The 18,385-nt window shown below is 48.0% G+C and overlaps 1 protein-coding gene across 1 annotated transcript in view; it reads left to right on the top strand.

Moving 5' to 3' along the window:
- The window catches only part of Glp1r (glucagon like peptide 1 receptor), a 35,030-nt gene extending 27,557 nt beyond the window's left edge, over nucleotides 1–7,473 (top strand). Inside the window, exons 8-13 of the mRNA XM_041634961.1 lie at nucleotides 502–562; nucleotides 1,070–1,139; nucleotides 1,251–1,339; nucleotides 1,683–1,821; nucleotides 3,003–3,044; nucleotides 6,706–7,473. Coding sequence (XP_041490895.1) covers nucleotides 502–562; nucleotides 1,070–1,139; nucleotides 1,251–1,339; nucleotides 1,683–1,821; nucleotides 3,003–3,044; nucleotides 6,706–6,873 — 569 coding nt within the window. The 3' untranslated portion in view covers nucleotides 6,874–7,473. The remainder of the gene's footprint in view (nucleotides 1–501; nucleotides 563–1,069; nucleotides 1,140–1,250; nucleotides 1,340–1,682; nucleotides 1,822–3,002; nucleotides 3,045–6,705) is intronic.
- The last annotated feature ends 10,912 nt before the right edge of the window (nucleotides 7,474–18,385 follow it).

Raw genomic sequence — 18,385 nt, forward strand, 5'->3', positions numbered from 1 at the left:
CTCTGTGTAAATGGGACAGGCCTTGTCTCTCTTTTAGGCCTCGAACAGGTGCATGGGGAAGGGAACAAACACCTGAAGGGACTTCTGGGACCTGAAGGAGTGAACTGAGATGAGCATATGGGCAGATAAAAAGGAGGACGGAGCATCAGAGTTTCTGGTCCCCTCCTCATCCCGCATGTTCTCCCCACCACATTGTACTGATCTGGTGCTACTCGAGTGTTTGTCCTGGGGTCTCACAGCCAAGATTCTGGAGACAAAGGCACTTGGCACACGGGAGGGGCTGGCCCACGAAGAACTCTGTCAGGAAGCAGGAAGAACCCACGTTCTTCCTGAGTGTGAAACCCTTCACCTCCATTCTCACAAGCGCGGTTGTAGGGCCGGGAAGGTAGACGTGCTGGAGGTGTGGGGGTCTGGGGTGTGGAGAGGAACTGGGCACCGTGGCATCAGCTCTGTCCTGCCAGCTCCTCTCTCCCCTTTGTCTTTTCTTCCCTCCTCCTCTAGGTGTTCCTTTGCTGTTTGTCATCCCCTGGGGCGTTGTCAAATACCTGTATGAGGATGAGGGGTGAGTGTCCTGCTACGGGACAGTGGCATGCTAGGGTCTCGTCCTTATAATCTATGGGATTCCTGAACCCTGGAGCACAAGTTTACTACTTGTTTGGGAAGATCCGTGGGATCAGCGGGAGTTTAGCCTGTGAATTCAGTCTCTGAGCTCTACTCCCTGAACCTACCCTGGGATGGTATGATGATCAATATTTGCTGGCTTTTGCAGTGTGTGGTACATTCCTGATGGCTTTTATGAACATCAGAGTGAATAGCTGTTGTTTTGTGTATGATGCTGGGTGTGCATGTGACTGCCTGCAGAGGTCCATGAAGATGGGGGAGAGGCATGGGTCTCTCTGTGTATGACTCTGTGTGGGGTGTGTGATGCCCTTGCAGGACTCTGCATGCATCTGTGGCTGGGTGGAGCACTTCCCTTAGCCTCGTACACTTGTATCTTTGTCCTGGACTAGCCACTGGGGCCTCTGAGTGCCCAGCTGGATGCCTTGTGTGCCTCTCTCTCCCTCCCTAGCTGCTGGACCAGAAACTCCAACATGAACTACTGGCTCATCATTCGACTGCCCATTCTCTTTGCTATTGGGGTGAGTGACAGAGCTGGGGATTGGAATGGAAGTTGGTGGACCTGGCCTGGGGCCAGGCTAATGACTGGGGAAAGGTGAACAGTCCTAGCCTTCTGCCAATATGCTCTGTAGGTCAACTTTCTCATCTTCATCCGGGTCATCTGCATTGTGGTATCCAAACTGAAGGCTAATCTCATGTGCAAGACTGACATCAAATGCAGGTACCTTAACCAAGATGGCTGCAGGAGTGACCTCAGCTTTCCCTTCCACCAGAGAGAGACTCTGGGGCACTCTGTTTGGAGCCCTGTGTAACCCTCTTTTCCCACCCAAGCCTGGTCTGCAACCCCTAAACTTTTCTCTCTATTCTTAGCAGCCTCTGGCTTCTGGAATCTTGACCTCTGTACCGTGCCCTCCTCCTCCCCCACCACACACCAAGGCACCCTGTCCAGGGCATTTTTCAGTGAAGAGTATTCATGACTCAGATAGAGAGGGGGTGGGCACAGAGAGAAAGAGCAGTCTTTGCACACAGCCTGAATGACACAAGCGATCTCACCCTATCTCCAGACTTGCCAAGTCCACCCTGACGCTCATCCCCCTCCTGGGGACCCATGAGGTCATCTTTGCCTTTGTGATGGATGAACACGCCCGAGGAACCCTACGCTTCATCAAACTGTTCACAGAACTCTCCTTCACTTCCTTCCAGGTGACTCACAGCTTGGGGAACTTGCCTGGGATGTCCCAAAGTGAGGGAGGGGAGGGCACCAACCTACATCATATAGGCGGGGAAGAGGAACAGGATGAGATCTGGGAGAACAATCCGGGCCCCGAGTCACATGGTGGGAGCAGAGCCAGAGCGAGTGTCCCCAGGTATTCAGACATAGAAGTCAGTCTTCTCTGTAAGCCCGTAGGACAAGAAGCCTTCCAAGATATGAACCTGAGCATCTAGGCATCTAGAGAGAGGTGCTGCCATCCACTGGAATCCTGGCAGGCAATTTATACACACAAAGCATTTGGTCCTCCCAGGACCTACAGTTGTGAGATTGTCCCTACCTAACATAACTGGAAACTGAGGCCTGGAGATGTTAAAACAAGATTTACAAGTGGCACAGCAGTTAAGAGCACTTGCTGCTCTTGCAGAGGACCCAGATTTGGTTCCTAGTATCCATGTGTTATACAATTGCCTGTTACTCCAGTTCCAAGGGATTAGACATCCTCTTCTGGCCTCCAAGGGCTTCTGCACACACATGATACCCCCCCCCCTCTCTCACACACACACACACACACACACACACGAGCCCACCTGCCTAGCTGTGGGCCATTGGGACCTAAGTTCAGCAGTTGGTGGGCGAGTTCTTCATGCTTTACCTGGTCTAGCCTCCTCAAGAAGTGGTGGAACTTTCTTAGCACCTGAGAAAGGAGCCTCCTGTTTCCTGAAAGGAAATTTAAAAAAAAAAAAGCAAAACAAAAGAAACAAACAAATAAAAACAAAACAAAAAAGCCTTGTCTGATAGGACCGGGAGATGGCTCAGTGGTTAAGAGCTATGTTGGCAAAGGGCCTGGGTTTGACTCCCAGCACCCACATGGTAGCTCACAACTACCTATAACTCCAGTCTTAGAGGAGCTGACACCCCCTTCTGGCCTCTGGGGGCACGAGGCATGTTGTATACAGACATACATGCAGACAAAGCTCTCACGCGCGTGCATGCACACACGCATGTACACACACAGACACATTTAAATTTGTTTTGGAAATTTAAGAAAAAAAAAATTTGCCTATTCCCAAGCCAGCCTGGGCTACCTAATTTGAGGAGAAGGATCCCAGGGGCTAGTTGCCCGGGTGCCTCCTCTTGGCTCCCTTCATGCTAACACACCTCTTGTTTGCAGGGCCTGATGGTAGCCATCTTGTACTGCTTTGTCAACAATGAGGTAAGGGCTGCAGAGGGATGGTAGGGACCCTGCTGGGGCTGCTGCCATTGGCTGGTGTGGGACTATGCAGTGTGGGTTCGCTTCAGTCTTTCTAGTTGAAACTTCCAGTCCCCTGACTGTGGCTAAAAACTGAGGTGATATCTTGCCTTTATATTCTACTCTGTGTCCCCAAGACGCACGCATGCACGCACACACACACACACACACACACACACACACCCCTAATGAAATAAGAGCTAAAGGAAGACCCAGCCTTGTGTTAAAGGTTTAATTGACTGTTTCAAGCAGGGGTGTCTGACCTTTTGACCTTGCCTTATGCCACTGCCATCCACAAATGATTTGGGCCACATTTGCCACTGTCCTAATATGCATGTAGCCCTTAGGCTACAGGTTGGGCATACCTGATTTATTGCAAAGTGATTTCACGCACATGTACCCCAGCCACTCTTGTGGCCTCTGCCCACAAGAGCTGTTCTTCAGATCCAGGAGTTGCCATGGCAATGCCAGGTACTTGTGACCTGAGAAGATGGCTTGAACGTTGGTCTCGTGTGGCTGTCAAGGCCTGCACCAGCTGCTGGTCAGTGGGGAGTGGGTCTAGGGAGGACTGGAGATGGGTTTACTGTAGCTGGTGTCGAGGGCCACAGTGAAGTCGCTCAGGAGCCGTGAGTACTCAGCCTGTTCTGCACAGCTAAGCTGTGTGACCTCAGGCTAGCCACCTTGTCATCTTTGCCTCTTCTGCCCAGGGCTCAGTGGAGATAAGAAAGATTTACCAAACCCTGAGCTTGATTGGTATTTAGTCGGGGAAGGATCTTGGGCATCAGAGGGCAGAGAAGGGTTAACAGTGGAAGGTGCAGATCATGTATTCATTTACTTCCTTTTAACCATTCATTCATTGGGGTGCAGGCTCTGTGTGCCACCGAGCTCAGGTGAACGCCAGAGAACACTTTGGGGGAGTCAATTCTCTCCCTCTTCCCTGTGGGTTCCGGGGATCCACTTCAGGTCATCAGGCTTGGTGGCAAATGCCTTTGCCCACTGAGCCATCTCACCAGCCCCAGGGTATTGTTTTTTTCATTTCTCTAACTGATCAGTGAGAGGACCTCACATCAGAGGCCCCTTCCTTGGTTGAGTGGTCGTTCATTTGACTCACAGAAGCAGCCTGCAGCGAGTGCCTGCTGTGCGCTGAGCACTGTGCTGGGAGCGTGGGTGCTCAGAGCAGGCAGCCTTGCCTATCGGGTCCTCTCTGCTAAGTGGGAGGAGATGCAGCCGGAGACTGGCAGACAGGAAGCCAGAGGTTAGATGAGGGCGCTGGAGTCAGACTAGACCTGGGTTCTAATCCTGACTGAGCCCTGGGGAAATATTTATAATTCCTGAGGAAATAATGTTCTTCTCCCCTGCTGCCTCTACTTTACTTGAGGAGTGATGGCTGCTTCCCAGGGTTAACGAGGAAGGGAACCAAAATGGCATTTTGTTTTGGGTGTGTGGATATGTACATGTGCACAAGCGTGTGAAGGCCAGTGCCAGACATCTGTGCCAAGTGTCTTCCTCAGACACCCACCACCTTGGTTTTGAGACACTGTCTTATGCTGATCTGGAGTTCATAAACTAGTTAAAGCCCCAGGGATCCACCTGTCCCACCCACCTCCCCCATCCAGTGCTGGGTTTATAAATCTGAGCCAACATGCTCAACTTGTTTTTAAGATTTAGTTTTGTTTTATGGGTATGACTGTTTTACCCTCGTGTATGTCTGTGTGCCCGTGGAGGCCAGAAGAAGGCACTGGATCCCCTGAAAATGGAGTTACAGATGGTCGTGAGCCACATATGGTTACTGGGAATTGAACTCAGGTCCTCTGGAAGAGCAGTCAGTGCTTTTAACTGCTGTAACATCTCTCCAGCTCCCCCCTGCACAGCTTTTTATGTGGGTTCTGGAGATCCGAACTCAGAACCTCGGGTTTCTGAAGTGGGTGATTTACTGACCGGCCCATCCTCTGCAGCCCCTGGAGGGTGGTTCTTGAGGACAAGTGATGGCTGGGGCCACCATGGAGGCTCAGAAAGAGTGCCGAGGGAGACAGAATCGAGCTATCATGTGCTTTAAGTCTTACTGGTTTAACTGTGCCTCCATTTACTAAATTTCCCCTCTATTCCAAGTGGGAGACTGTAGGGGATTTGCTTTCCTACAGCTGGACGGAAGGGCGCCCCCCCACCCCCGGGCTCAATGTCCCCACCCCAGCCATCAGCACTGCACAAACCCAGCCAGGCAAGGCAGCCACAGGTAGTGTCTGTTATGCCTCCTTCCCTCACCCTCTAGGCCTGGCCTCCGCGACACTGTCTGGGACACCAAGGCGCCCTGGTAGGCGGGATCTGGGTGATCTTAGCCCTACCCAGTGCAGAAGTTCTTTTAAGGGATGGCATGTGACCACACAGGGTATCTGGCTGGGCTTAGCGAGACGATGACATGGAAAGAGTAGAGGAGGGGTGTTTGCTCAGGGGCAGGTGGGGGCATTGGCAACGAGCCTCTTGTACACAGCCGCTGGCCGCTGGCCCTCCTGATGGCTTGGGTCTGAAAGGAACACAATCCCTAGACACTCCTAGATGGAAGGGCTGGTGGCGAGGTTGGAGAGGCAGACAATGAGAAAAACTCCCTGAAGAGTGATCCAGCCCTCAGGACACGCTGTGCAGCTTGTAAGAGCTCTCTCTGGAATCCCAGAACTGCCCTGGAGCCAGCATTACCACCAGCACTGGAGGGACTTGAGCCCCTCAGTGTTCTGTGTACTGTTCTGCCCCAGTGATCTGATTCCAGCATCTGACCTTCTAAGGGGCCTCTTCCCCTTGGGAAGGCCTGAGCTCAGCACAATGGGGGATCTGGTTGGCTGAGCTCACCTGGGCAGATTGCCCAGCCAAGCTCCCTTCAATTTCCCTGGATGGGATAGGTTCAAAGCCGGGCACAGAAGTCCTGGGTCTTGTCTAGTCCTTGCTTCCTTCACCCCTTCCCTGCCCTGGGAGGTTCAGGAACTGAGTGAAAACCTTAAGGGGAATCTGGGCTTGCTAGTTCACACTTGTAATTCTCAGCATTTAAGGGGCTGAGATAGGAGGGTGAAGAGTTTGAAACCAGCTGGGGCTATATAGTGAGATGTATGCTGTCAGAAAACAAACAACAATGACCTCAGACCCAGACAAAACAAAGCAAAAGCTCCCAAGGGAGCTTAGAGGGTTGCAGGGTATTACCAGGGTTAGGGTTGGGCATGCCTTCCCTTTTCACTTGTCCAAGCCTCACGGTGAGCGCACTTCATAAAGAGAGACCCCATCTTCTCCCGGTTCTACCCCTATCCCTGCAGCTCTACCTTGCTCTCATTCTCTTCTGCTAAACAATACTGTGATGGATTGTAGAAGGTACTTAGCTGAATCACCGACTTTAGAGAGAGAAAGGGCCAATTAGGTCATCAAGCCCATCTCTCTCCCGAGGAGAGGCAGAAAATAGGAGACAACAATAAACAATTTTATTGGGATATTAATTTAGGCGCCTGAAGACCTTGACTTGTGTCTCTTAATATAATCCAGCGGATTTTTTTCCCTTTCCTGCTAATGTAATAACAGGGCCATTTTGTGGGCAGTTGGTTTGCCTGATGGCTTTCGCTTTCCTCTCTCCTTTTTTTCCCCACGGAAGGTCCAGATGGAGTTTCGGAAGAGCTGGGAGCGCTGGAGGCTGGAGCACTTGAGCATCCAGAGGGACAGTAGCATGAAACCCCTCAAGTGTCCCACCAGCAGCGTCAGCAGCGGGGCCACCGTGGGCAGCAGCGTATATGCGGCCACCTGCCAGACTTCCTGCAGCTGAGCCCCAGTGCTGCGCCTTCCTGTGGTCCTTGCTGCTGGCTAGGTGTCCATCCCAGGTGGGAGAGACCCTCCCAGGGACAGGGATGGGGAGGGATACAGGCACACACACACACACACACACACACACACACACACACACACACACACACCTTGCTTTCCCTTCTCCAAACCTCTCAGACAGGCAAGTGGACAGTGCCTCCCGGGACTGTAGACACATGTTCTCCAAGGAGAACAGCCTGCTAATTTAATCACCCTGGCAGGAAGAGAGGAAGAAACGATTGCTGCTAAAACAAGGAGGACTCCTTCCTGTTAAAGCCACAAGACCCTTGGGGTTCCCTCGGACAGAACAGCAAATCAGCCCCGGACTCCTACTCAAGGGCACTTGCTGGTTAGTGGGGTTGGGACTTGAGAGAGGAGCGCTCCCACAAGAGACCCACGGTTCTAACCTCGGCCAACACAGAGCTTGGCAAGGTGAGCGGCTGCTGCTTTTTGTCTGCCTGGGGTTGCCACCTACGTCAGCCTCCTCGTGAAAGAAGAGAGGCTTGCTCCATGCTCCTGGGTTGCTGGCATTCCCTCGTCCACCTGTTCGTCTCACCATCCATCTTGCCTTGGGACCGGGGGCTTTCTTAGAGCTACAACCGGCAGCTCTCTCTGGAAGTGGCTGTGAGTGATGTTTAGGATAAATACCAAGGAGATGCTTAGAGGTCACTGTTGCTGGTGCCCGCTTCTCACCCAACCCTTTAAGTCACTTTGCTCTCAGCTTCTGATGTGCCTAGTGGCAAGTCATATGGTGAGGAGCCCAGACGTAGGATGTGAGGTTAAGAAGCTCAAATGCCCTCCTCTCAGGTTCATGTGGAGTCACATAAGGAATGTCCCCCTAGGAGTGTTGATGACATGAATCTAGATGAGCAAGATATCCATTGCCTCCATCCCTCCACCATATCTGTGACCAGATTCCATGTCTTGGATGGGAATTGGGGTACACCCTCTGAGACCAATAGCTCCTGACATTGCTAAGATGGCAGGCTCCCCCGACTTTGAAATCCTCGCACTTTGAACACATATATACACTTATATGTGTATGCATGTATATACATATATATGTATATATTCACTTTATCCCTTCCCCTTTATTGCGGTGGCTGTTGTGTCTATACCGACATACAATTCTGATTTCTCCCACCCGATGGAAGAACTAAATCATAGCTGTTGTTATGTTTGATGGGTGTGGGGGAAGTGATAGATTTTATCCTCCCCAGACTCCTCCCACACATAATGAGCAGCAGATAGGGCAGGACGGAGGAAAATCCGTCACTCCTACCCCCAGCCACCATGGTAAAGTTGTCAGGGGACAGCAGTGCAGAGACTCAGACCCAAGGACGGTCTCCCTGGGGAAGGCAATGAGTTCACAGAGGCCATGGAAGCTTCCAGAGCTGAAAAGAAGCCTAGTAGTCCAGACCTCCTTTGAGGTTGGGGTAAGGGTGGCTTCAGACGGAGTCTCATGTGAGGCTGATCTCTCCATCCTATGGAAAGTGGGGAACCCTCCCCAGTGCTTTCACTAGACACATTCTCCTGTGCCCCTTGGAGAGGCATGGGGCATGTATGAGAGATAATAATGGGCCATAAAATATACCAAGCAGAAAATTTCTTCTCCTTCAGCTTTGACCGAGTGTTGTGTCTATGTTAATAGGGAAGTGGAGCCTCAGGCTAGAGAAAAGCCATGCTGCCTTGCTACCTCCTTAACCAAGACACAGGGTTCAGTGGGGGAAGTGGGCCCAGGGTCGTCCACTCCCTAAGAACCAGGGCAGGCTTCCCATTGGGCACCTCTTTCTTGCTTTCCCTCTGAGAACAGTGGAAAGATAAGCGTGGGATAAACTGGGGACTTTGGAGAATCATTAATTACCTGTGAGTGAAAGGAAAAGACAGATTTAATCTGCCTGAAATAAGTTTTCCAGGGGAGAGATGCTGGAAGAGTGTAGGCAACTCAGTAGGAGCTGTTTATGTGGGGTCCTTCCCCCCTCTGGACTCTGGATTCCCGGCTTCTCCACACACCACAGTCCAAGATTTTCAGTGCAGGTTTCCCTTGCCAGACTTGTGATACTGAAGAAATGTTTGCCTTTCCTCAAATCCCCATTCTATTTATGTTTGTTTGAATGGCACCACACTTCCCCTGAGCTCTTTCCAAACTTGCCCAAGCTAAATATAGCTCCCCTAGGCCTGGGAATTATCCAATGCTATGTCCCCTGAAATTCCACTAGCTGTTTACATGCCTCATGCCATAAGTCTAAGCCTGGCATTGCTGAGAACTCTCTGGCTGCGCCTGACCCTGTCCTGGGGCTACTATTGCTGGCCTGTAGGGTGTGTATGTAGTGGCTTTGATGGAGATATACAGCCAGTGGGAGCATATGGTAGTTGTCGGTGGCTGCTGGCTTCAGCACTCTGGCCAGCTCCCGGGACCTTGGTAGGGGCCGAAGTCTCAAAGACTCTCATAGGCTACTTCAACCTTTGAACAGCTAAATCATTGAGCCTCACAAATCACTTACACTGCCTTCTCTTTCAAACGACTTTCTGGAAGGCAAGCGTGATTACAATTGCCCCAGCACTCGAGACGACATTAGTGGGGTTCTGGGATGCTTCATAGGCAGGAAAGATCCTGACAGTTCCTCCTGACCTTGATCTACAGAAGTGAGGAGAGAGGCTTGCAAAAAGGTTTGCTGGGGGCCACAGCACTAGCCTGCCAATGCAGACGGGCCTCTGGGCAGGCCAGGTGAACGCATGAATGGTCATTCAAGATGTGCCAAGTAAAAGTCCTCACGTGACCTGGGATTTATATTGAGGAAATGGAACAGCAAAGGTGAACCCACCACATGGCAAAGGTGTCGCCCCTGGCAAGAGGAATCAGGGTGTGTTTTACAGCATAATCTAGTATCTCCCTCATTCTTGTCTCAAAATTAAGAGATGAGGGGGTGGGGAGATGGGCCAGTGGTTAAGACTGTGAGTTGCTTCTGGAGAGGACCCAAGTTCCCAGCACCCACCCACATCATTAGGCTCATGATCTCTTATAACTTCAGCTCCAGGGTATCTGACACCCTCTTTTGACCTCCACTGGAACCTGCACACATGTGGACATGTGGCATACACACAACTCATGCAAACACATAATACACATATACACAAATGATAATAAAATCTTCAAAAACCAAGAGATGAAATGCATCTGAGCATATTGGGCTCAGTATTTGAGAGAGCACGGCATTCTTAATGACTGTCTTACAGTTTCTCAGATTCATCTTCTTGTTAGGAGGCATATGAAGGGACTGAACGAAACAAAATGGTGACCCAGAACTTCAACTTTCCCCCTCTAGTGCTCCCTGAATTTTGGAGCGCTCTCACAAATTGGACCACTGGATGGTACAGTGCCCCCAAAGGACAAATAGAGTCAGTTTTCATTCATGCCTGAGCTGGCTGTGTTTCAGCAATCCAAGGGAAAGAACACTATGTGTGCCTGTGTTTGTCCTGTGCATTGCAGTCCAAGGTGAGGAGACTCGGGAGCCAGGTTCAATCCTCCTCCGCCATGAAGGTCACAGGCCTGCACAGCCGGGGTGGGGTGGGTGTGCTGGCTAGGAATCTGGCAGATGCAGCCCCTCCATGCACAGGCAGGGCTTCCATTATCACTAATGCCTGCGACGTGCTCGGGGAAGGCAGAATATGTTTCAAAGCCTTATTTTCCATCTGCTGAATTGATTCTAATCTACAGGGCTGACTCTACTTTTGGCTCCTAGGAGGCAAACTTTTTTTTTCAATCCTCAAATAATAAAACACGAGGATTGATTTTGCTAAGACTGCTATGCAAAAATGGCATGTTAAATATTCAACAGAAAGCAAATTAGCATCAACTCTAATGTCACGGTGGGGTGGGTCCCCTCCTCAACCTTTTTTTTGATAGCGCAATCGAGTTTCCTTGTTGAGAAAAGGGGTCCAGCTTGAGAACCTTCTACCCACATTGCCATGCTCCCATGCTGTTGTCTGCAGCCTGAGCCATCTCTCTGGCCCTGGGGACAACCACATCAAGAAGAATTATTCAGGATCGGCGAGATGGCTCAGCTGGGCAAAGCACTTGCCTATAAGCCAGATGACTCGAGTTTGATCCTGGGTCCCACATGTTAGAGAGAACTGATTCCCAAAGTGGTCATCTGACCTCTACATGCATGAGATGGCATGCATATCCCCCAACACGTACCCATATAATAAATAAATAATTGTAATTTAAAAAAAATTAAAAGAATAATAGCAGTCACATTGCTTTGGAAAATATTTTCTTAAAGAAGTATGGGTAAGCAGTGTGCTTTTGGGAGCTTTCCTTGGTTCCATGGTATGTCTAGAGTATAGTTATTTCTGCTCTGCTGATGGGATGATTGGCGGGATGTTGTGAGACAATGCTCTTGTACACTGTAAAGATTTGTTGCTCATATTGGTTTAATAAAACACTGATTGGCCAGTAGCCAGGCAGGAAGTATAGGTGGGGTGACCAGACTAGGAGAATTCTGGAAAGATGAAAAGCAGAGACAAAGTCACCAGCCAGATGCAGAGGAAGCAAGATGAGATGCCTTACTGAGAAAAGGAACCAAGCCATGTGGCCAAACATAGATAAGAATTATGTGTTAATTTAAGTTGTAAGAGTTAGTTAATTATAAGCCTGTGCAATAGGCCAAACAATTTATAATTAACATAAGTCTCTGTGTGCTTATTTGGGGCTGAATGGGTGTGGGACCAGGCAGAGAAACTTCTGTCTCCAGCAGGAAACAGATAAGGTTCATTGTAAATTTGAACAGTAAATAAGACACCTTATTAGAAACAACAAAGTGCATCAACTTTGGTTTTGTTGTTAAGGACCTCACTATGTATTGCAGACCAGCCTAGAGTTTTCCAGTCTGAAGGAAAAACAAAAATAGAACAATATTTTAAAAATAAAATTTAGAGGACTTGAAAGGTCTATTAGATGTTGTGGTGGTTTGAATAAAAACGGCCCCCATAAGTCCATAGGAAGTGGTACTATTAGGAGGCGTGGCCTTTTATGGATTTGGTGTGGCTCACAGGCAACCCACAGCCACCACATTCTCCACATTCTCCTAAGATCCAGAGAGGGCAACATACCCCAATGAATGGAACACTCACTTGACAAAGATAAGACTAGATATCAGCCCCAGAATTGCAAACATCCCAAACTCAGATGCCTAGATGCCAGTGTAAAGACAGAACCAATCATAACCAGGACAAATATGTCTCCACTAGAGCCCAGCAACCCCACTACACCCCTGAGAAATGCATCGTAGCTGAGGCAGAAGGCAAGGAGGGCAAAATGGCCGTGATGAACAGGAGCCTCAGAGGCGGGAGTCTCAGCAATATAATCTAGGAGATGGAATAGAGAGACGCTCAGGCATTGCTGACATAGAGGAAATAGATACCTACGTCAAAGAAAGTGCTAGATCTAAAAAAGGGGGCACAAAACATCCAGGAAGTCTGGGACACTATGAAAAGACCAAATCTATGAATAATCAGAAGAGAGGAGGAAGGAGAAGAAACCCAGGTCAAAGGCACAGAAAATATTTTCAACAAAATTGTAGAAGAAAATGTCCCTAATCTAAAGAAGGAGATACCTATCAAGGTACAAGTAGCATACAGAACACCAAACAGCCTGGACTGCAAAAGGAAATTTTCCGCAGCATGTAATGATCAAAACACTAAACGCACAGAACAAAGAGCAAATACTAAATGGGAAAAAGACCGAATAGCATCTAAAGGCTATCTTCTAGAATAGCAGCTGACTTTTCAATGGAGCCTCTAAAAGCCAGAAGGGCTGGACAGATGTTCCATAAACTCTAAAGAGAACTCAGATGCCAGCCCAGATTACTATACTCAGCCAAAGTTACAATCATGATAGATGGATGAAGAGAGGCATTACATAATAAAAACTAAATTCTGGCAGTATTTTTCTACAAATCCAGCCCATGAAAGGTGCTAGAAGGAAAACTTCAATCTGAAGGTTTCAACTACACTGAAGAAAACACAAAAAATAAATATCAGACCATTAGATCAAAAAGGGCAGAAGCTCATACAACAACAAAATAACAGAAATCAACAAACATTGCTCACTGGTAATTATCAACATCAATGATCTCCATTCCCTGATGAGAAGACAGACTAGCAGGATGGATGGGAGAACAGAATGCATTCTTCTGCTGCATCCAGGAAACATGGTCACATCAAGGGTAGACATCACCTCAGGGTAAAAGGATGGAAAAAGATATTCCAAGCAAATGGACCTAAGAAACAAGCTGGCAATGCCATTTTCATACCTGACATAAAGACTTCAAACCCAATTAAAACAGATAGAGAAGGGCACTACATACTCATCAAAGGAAAAATCCGCCAAGAGGATATTGCAGTCTTAACACACACCCGACACAAGGGCACCCAGGTTCATAAAAGCAACATTACTGCAGCTAAGTCACATATTAATCCTCATACAGTGATAGTGAGTGGCTTCAGTACTTCACTCTCCCCGATAGATGGGTCATCCAGACAAAAACTAAACAGAAATGCTGGAGTTAACTGATGTCCTAAAACAGATATTTACAGAACATTACATTAAAGCACAAAAGAATATGCCTTCTCTGCACCTCATGGAATTTTCTCCAAAATTTATGTCTACATACTTGGCCATAAAGCAAGTCTCAACAGATATAAGAAAACTGAACTAACACCCTGCATTGAAGAATATTACTTTAATCATGAAAAGTTGTGTTTGTTTATGCTGCATTTGTTTAACGATATAAAGATGTGTTGGTTTCTTTGCCTGCCTAAGGCATCTGATTGGTCTGATAAAAAGCTGAACAGCCAATAGCTAGGCAGTACAAGGATAGGCAGATCTTATGGGGAGGAAGACTAAGTAGGAGGGGGAATCTAGGCTCTAGAGAAGAGAGATTGAGGAAGAAAAAGAGGAGAGGGGAATGCCCAGGGCTGGCCAGCCAGGAGACTACCAGCCAGCCAGACACAGAGTAGGACAAACAGAATGAAAGGAGTGAGGCAAAATGTAGATGATGAGAAACGGGGTAAATTAAGTTATAAGAGCCAGTGGGACAAACGTTAAGATAAGGCCGAGCATTCGTAACTAATAATAAGTCTCTGTGTCATGATTTGGGGGCTGGCAGTCCAAGAAAGCCTGCTACAACCCGGCATTCTACCTGACCACCATGGGTTAAAGGTGGCTATCAATAACGGAAACAACAGAGAGCTTACAAATTCATGGAAACCGAACAACAAACTTTGGAATGAGGAATGGCTCAAGAAAAAATTAAGGAAGAAATTAAAAACTTTCTAAATTGAATGAAAATGAAAACCCAGCATCCCCGAACTTATGCGACCCAAAGAAGGCAGTTCTAAGAGGCATGTTCATTGCGCTAACTGCATTCAGAAACGCTCCCTGTTTCCACATTTATGTGACTCATATGGGATTACTATCCACAGTTACAAAGCTGGGCACAACAGAGCCATAGCTAAGCTCGGTCATGGGCAGTCCAGAAAGATGGCGTGAGGTCTGTTGTTCAAGTCACTACATAGGAATCAAGACAGTGCCTGCTTCCCCGGCTCCTCGTTGATCTTCTGGCTCTGTGATCCTTCAGCTTGCTCTACGGAAAATAAGAATATATAATCCCAGCTGCTCTGGAGGCCAAGGCATGTGGGCCACAGTTCAAGACATGCTTGTGCTAGAGAGTGAGATTCAAGGCTAGCCTAGACAACGTGGTAAAACAGGGCTGGTGGTGTGCTATAGCTGTGAGCGCTTGACATGCTTGCTAGCATGCAGAAGGCTCTCGGTTCAATCCCTGCTCTCAGGACAGAAAAACAAAGAGCTCAGCCTTCACCTCTACCCCATGCACTGTGCTCCCACCCTACCACTCTTCTGAAGAAGTCCTCTCATAATTGTGTCTACCCCGCGATGCCAGGGGCATGGTTTGCGGCTGGAACATCTGTCTGATTATCCCCCCTTCTCTCTTTCCTAGGCATCCTTTCATGTCAGTTCTTTTTTGATGATTTCTGCTGAAGGTTCTGAATTTCCGGTCAAAACTTCATTGCTGTTGTTTAAAGATTTACTTTATTCTTTAGCTACGTAGGTGTGTCGGTAGGTGGGTGTATGCACGTGACTGCCTACGACCGAGGCCGGAAACACACACTGGAGCTGGAGTTACAGACAGGTGTAAGCCACCTGATGCGGCTGCTGGGACCCGACCCCAGATCCCCTGGAAGAGCATCATGTACTCTTCGATTGCTGAGCCGTGTCTCCTGCCCTCCAGTTAGAATGTTTAAGAAATCGTCTTTGTGCTGATGTCAGCTTTCCATGCTGAGGCCAGCAGCCTAGCTTGCGGCAGGTCAGTGGCTGGGATGACTCCTCACTGTCACACCAAGGCTATCCTTCCCGTGTGCTCACTTTCACAATTCTCTCTTTCCTTCTTCCCTTTTCGTTTACTCTGTGATGAGAGGAGGTGCCCCCTGAGACCTTGGAATAGGAGTGCAGAAGAAGAAAAAGTTTTGAGGACCCCCACGCTTGAGGATGGGGTGTAGAGGGAAGTATAGATTACAAAGAAGCATGGGGCACTTTGGGGCTAGATGGATGTACTTATTTGATTGTAAACAATAATTTCAGAGTTATATGCATTTGGCAAAATTCATTAAATTGTGGCAGTATATTATGGCATGTCAATTAAATTCCAATGGGGCTTCAAAAATATGAAGAAAGGCATACACACACACACACACACACACACACATATATATATATATATATATATATTATATATTTGCTAAGACCCTATGTTCTTAGCAAGTCCATGGGGAAACAGTTGCTCTCAGAAGTGTTGGTCTTACTCAGGAGAAATGGCACAGTCTTGCTCAGGAGAAATTAGATAATATGCACACAACTGACAAATATGTTTAGTCTTTGGCCACTTTTGAGAATCTGAGCTGAGGGCCAAGGCTGTAACCCAGTGATAGATACTTGTCTACATTCAGTTCCCAGTGTTACGGGAGCTCCTTTCCTCCTTCAGCCAATAGCCGCTGAGATACCAGCCCATTGGGGCGTGGTTTCTCTCTCTTTAAAAAAGCGGCCACTGCCCTCGGCCAGGCTCTCTGGCTTCAGGCTCCGCTTCTGGCGACTAGGCTCCCTTCCTGATTGCGCAGAGGGCTGTTGTCTGGGACAGTGATCTGTAAGTTTTTCTTCCTTAAACAAATAACTGTTCTATTAATCATAATTCCAAACTGGTGTGGGATTGTTTGTGACCTATGCCTTTATCCCAGTACAAAAAAAAAAAAAGTAGAGACCATATACAAAAAACACAAACGGAAACAGAAATGACACCTGTGCAGCACTATTCGTCAATGCTCCATTTGTAAGAGCAAAGGAGCCATTAAATCTCCATAAACAACAGCGCAGCACAACCTCTCAGCGAAGCACTGTGCCACTCTCGGAAATACTGCTGTGGAGAGGCCCAGAGGGACGGCTCAGCAGTTAAAAGTAGACACTGCTCTTGCAGGTGATCCAAGTTCTGAGCACTCACATCTGCTTGAGAGGATCCCACATATCCATCTAGACTCCACAGGCATATGCCCTCACACAGACATGGATACCTAAAAATAAAATAAACCTTTAAAAATATATATATACTGCTATAGCATTGTCTGCCAGGAGCATTATCAAGTGGCAATACAGAGTTATGGAATACTAAGTACATCATATTACTGAAAATGCTGCACATCTTGATCAGGATAGTGGCTGCTGAGGGTGTATAAATGTGCAAACCTACGCTGAGCTGTGCATTCGAGATCAGCATGCTTTATATAGAAGTTGCATCTCCATGAGTTTTTCTCGCCTCAGATAGAGGGAGGTAAAGGAGTGAGAGGGGCCTGAGGAAGTGCAGACAGTAGGCATGCGGCCTAGGAAAAGGAAGGACTGGCTAGCTGGAATGTATGAAGTGACGAGAGTTTCTCCTCTCTGCTCTCGCTCCCTCCAGCCATCCCTTCCTTTTTGTAATTGAAAGACTTAAGCATGTCTAAATGACAATGGCTGATGAGAAGATCAATTAAAAATGTTAGACTCTGTGTGTGTGTGTGTGTGTGTGTGTGTGTGTGTGTGTGTGTGTGTGTGATGGAACGTGCCTGGAATCCCAGCTCCTAGGAAACTAAGGCACGATAATCATGAATTTACATACAGCAATCTTGGTCTACATAGCTAGTTCCAGACCAACCTGGGCGACACAGTGAGATTCTGGCTCGAAAACAAAGCAAACAACGCGAGTGAGATGGTGTTCCCACGGGAGAGCTGAGGTGCAGTCACGAAGACACTCCCCAGGAAACAGGAGCTGAGGTGCAGTCACGAAGACACTCCCCAGGAAACAGGAGCTGAGGTGCAGTCACGAAGACACTCCCCAGGAAACAGGAGTGGTGGGGGTGTGAGAATCCATGTCTAAACAAAGCGGCCGAGACATCCCCACTGTCCCAGGCACAGAAGGGGAGGACAGGGACAGACACAGAGGACTCAAAGGATTGGGAACATCAGACACAATTGTCCTCTGTAAATGAGTGAGGACAACATGGCATGAGGCAGGAGTGGTAGTAGGATTTAGAAAGAAAGAATCTTTCAGGAAGAAGGATAGACGCGAGAATATGTAGGCCGGTTAGATATCAAGTACTTACTTTGAAGGTCATGTGACTTTCTCGGACAGCGTTACGTGGAAGCCGTACAATGGCTCCATGCATGAGCCCAGTTTGTCCAGTTGTCACCAGTAAGAGAGGGAACGGAAAGAAAAGGTCATTGCCCGGGGTGTTAGTAAAGTGGTGGCCACACAGCCAAAGATGGCTACATAGAGAGGGAAGGGAAGGGGAAGGCTGATTGATTCCAGGTAAACTGAGGGGTGAGGGACTGAGGTGCTGAAAACAGGCTAGGAGGCAGGAGGATGAGGCCAGAAAGGGAAGGCTTGAACTGCGGGTGCGGGACATCTCCAGAGGATCTCTGGCTGAGACAGCTGAGGTGAAATGAGAGTCTCACGCAGAGATTAAAAACTGTGTGAGTCGGTGGTGGTTTCTTTTTAAGAACACTACCCAGTCACAGGTTCATGTAGTAATAATGTCTTATGTGTAAATATACCCGTGTAATGTGTATGTTTATGTGTGTATGTACATGTGCATATTTATGTGTGCGCATGTATATATTTAAGTGTGTGTATATTTATGTGTGCATATGTGTATGTTTATCTGTGTGCATATATATGTTTGTGTGTGTACATGTGTGTATTTATGTGTGCACATGTGTATGTTTGTATGCGCACGTGTATATTTATGTGTGCACGTGTGTATGTTTATCTGTGTGCACATATATGTTTGTGTGTATGTACATGCATATATTTATGTGCGTGCATGTGTACGTTTGTGTCTGCATGTGTATATTTGTAGGAGGCATGGAG

The sequence above is a fragment of the Microtus oregoni genome, unplaced genomic scaffold, assembly GCF_018167655.1.
Source record: "Microtus oregoni isolate MIOR12 unplaced genomic scaffold, Mior012 000046F_ref0000063, whole genome shotgun sequence".
Taxonomy (NCBI): Eukaryota; Metazoa; Chordata; class Mammalia; order Rodentia; family Cricetidae; genus Microtus; species Microtus oregoni.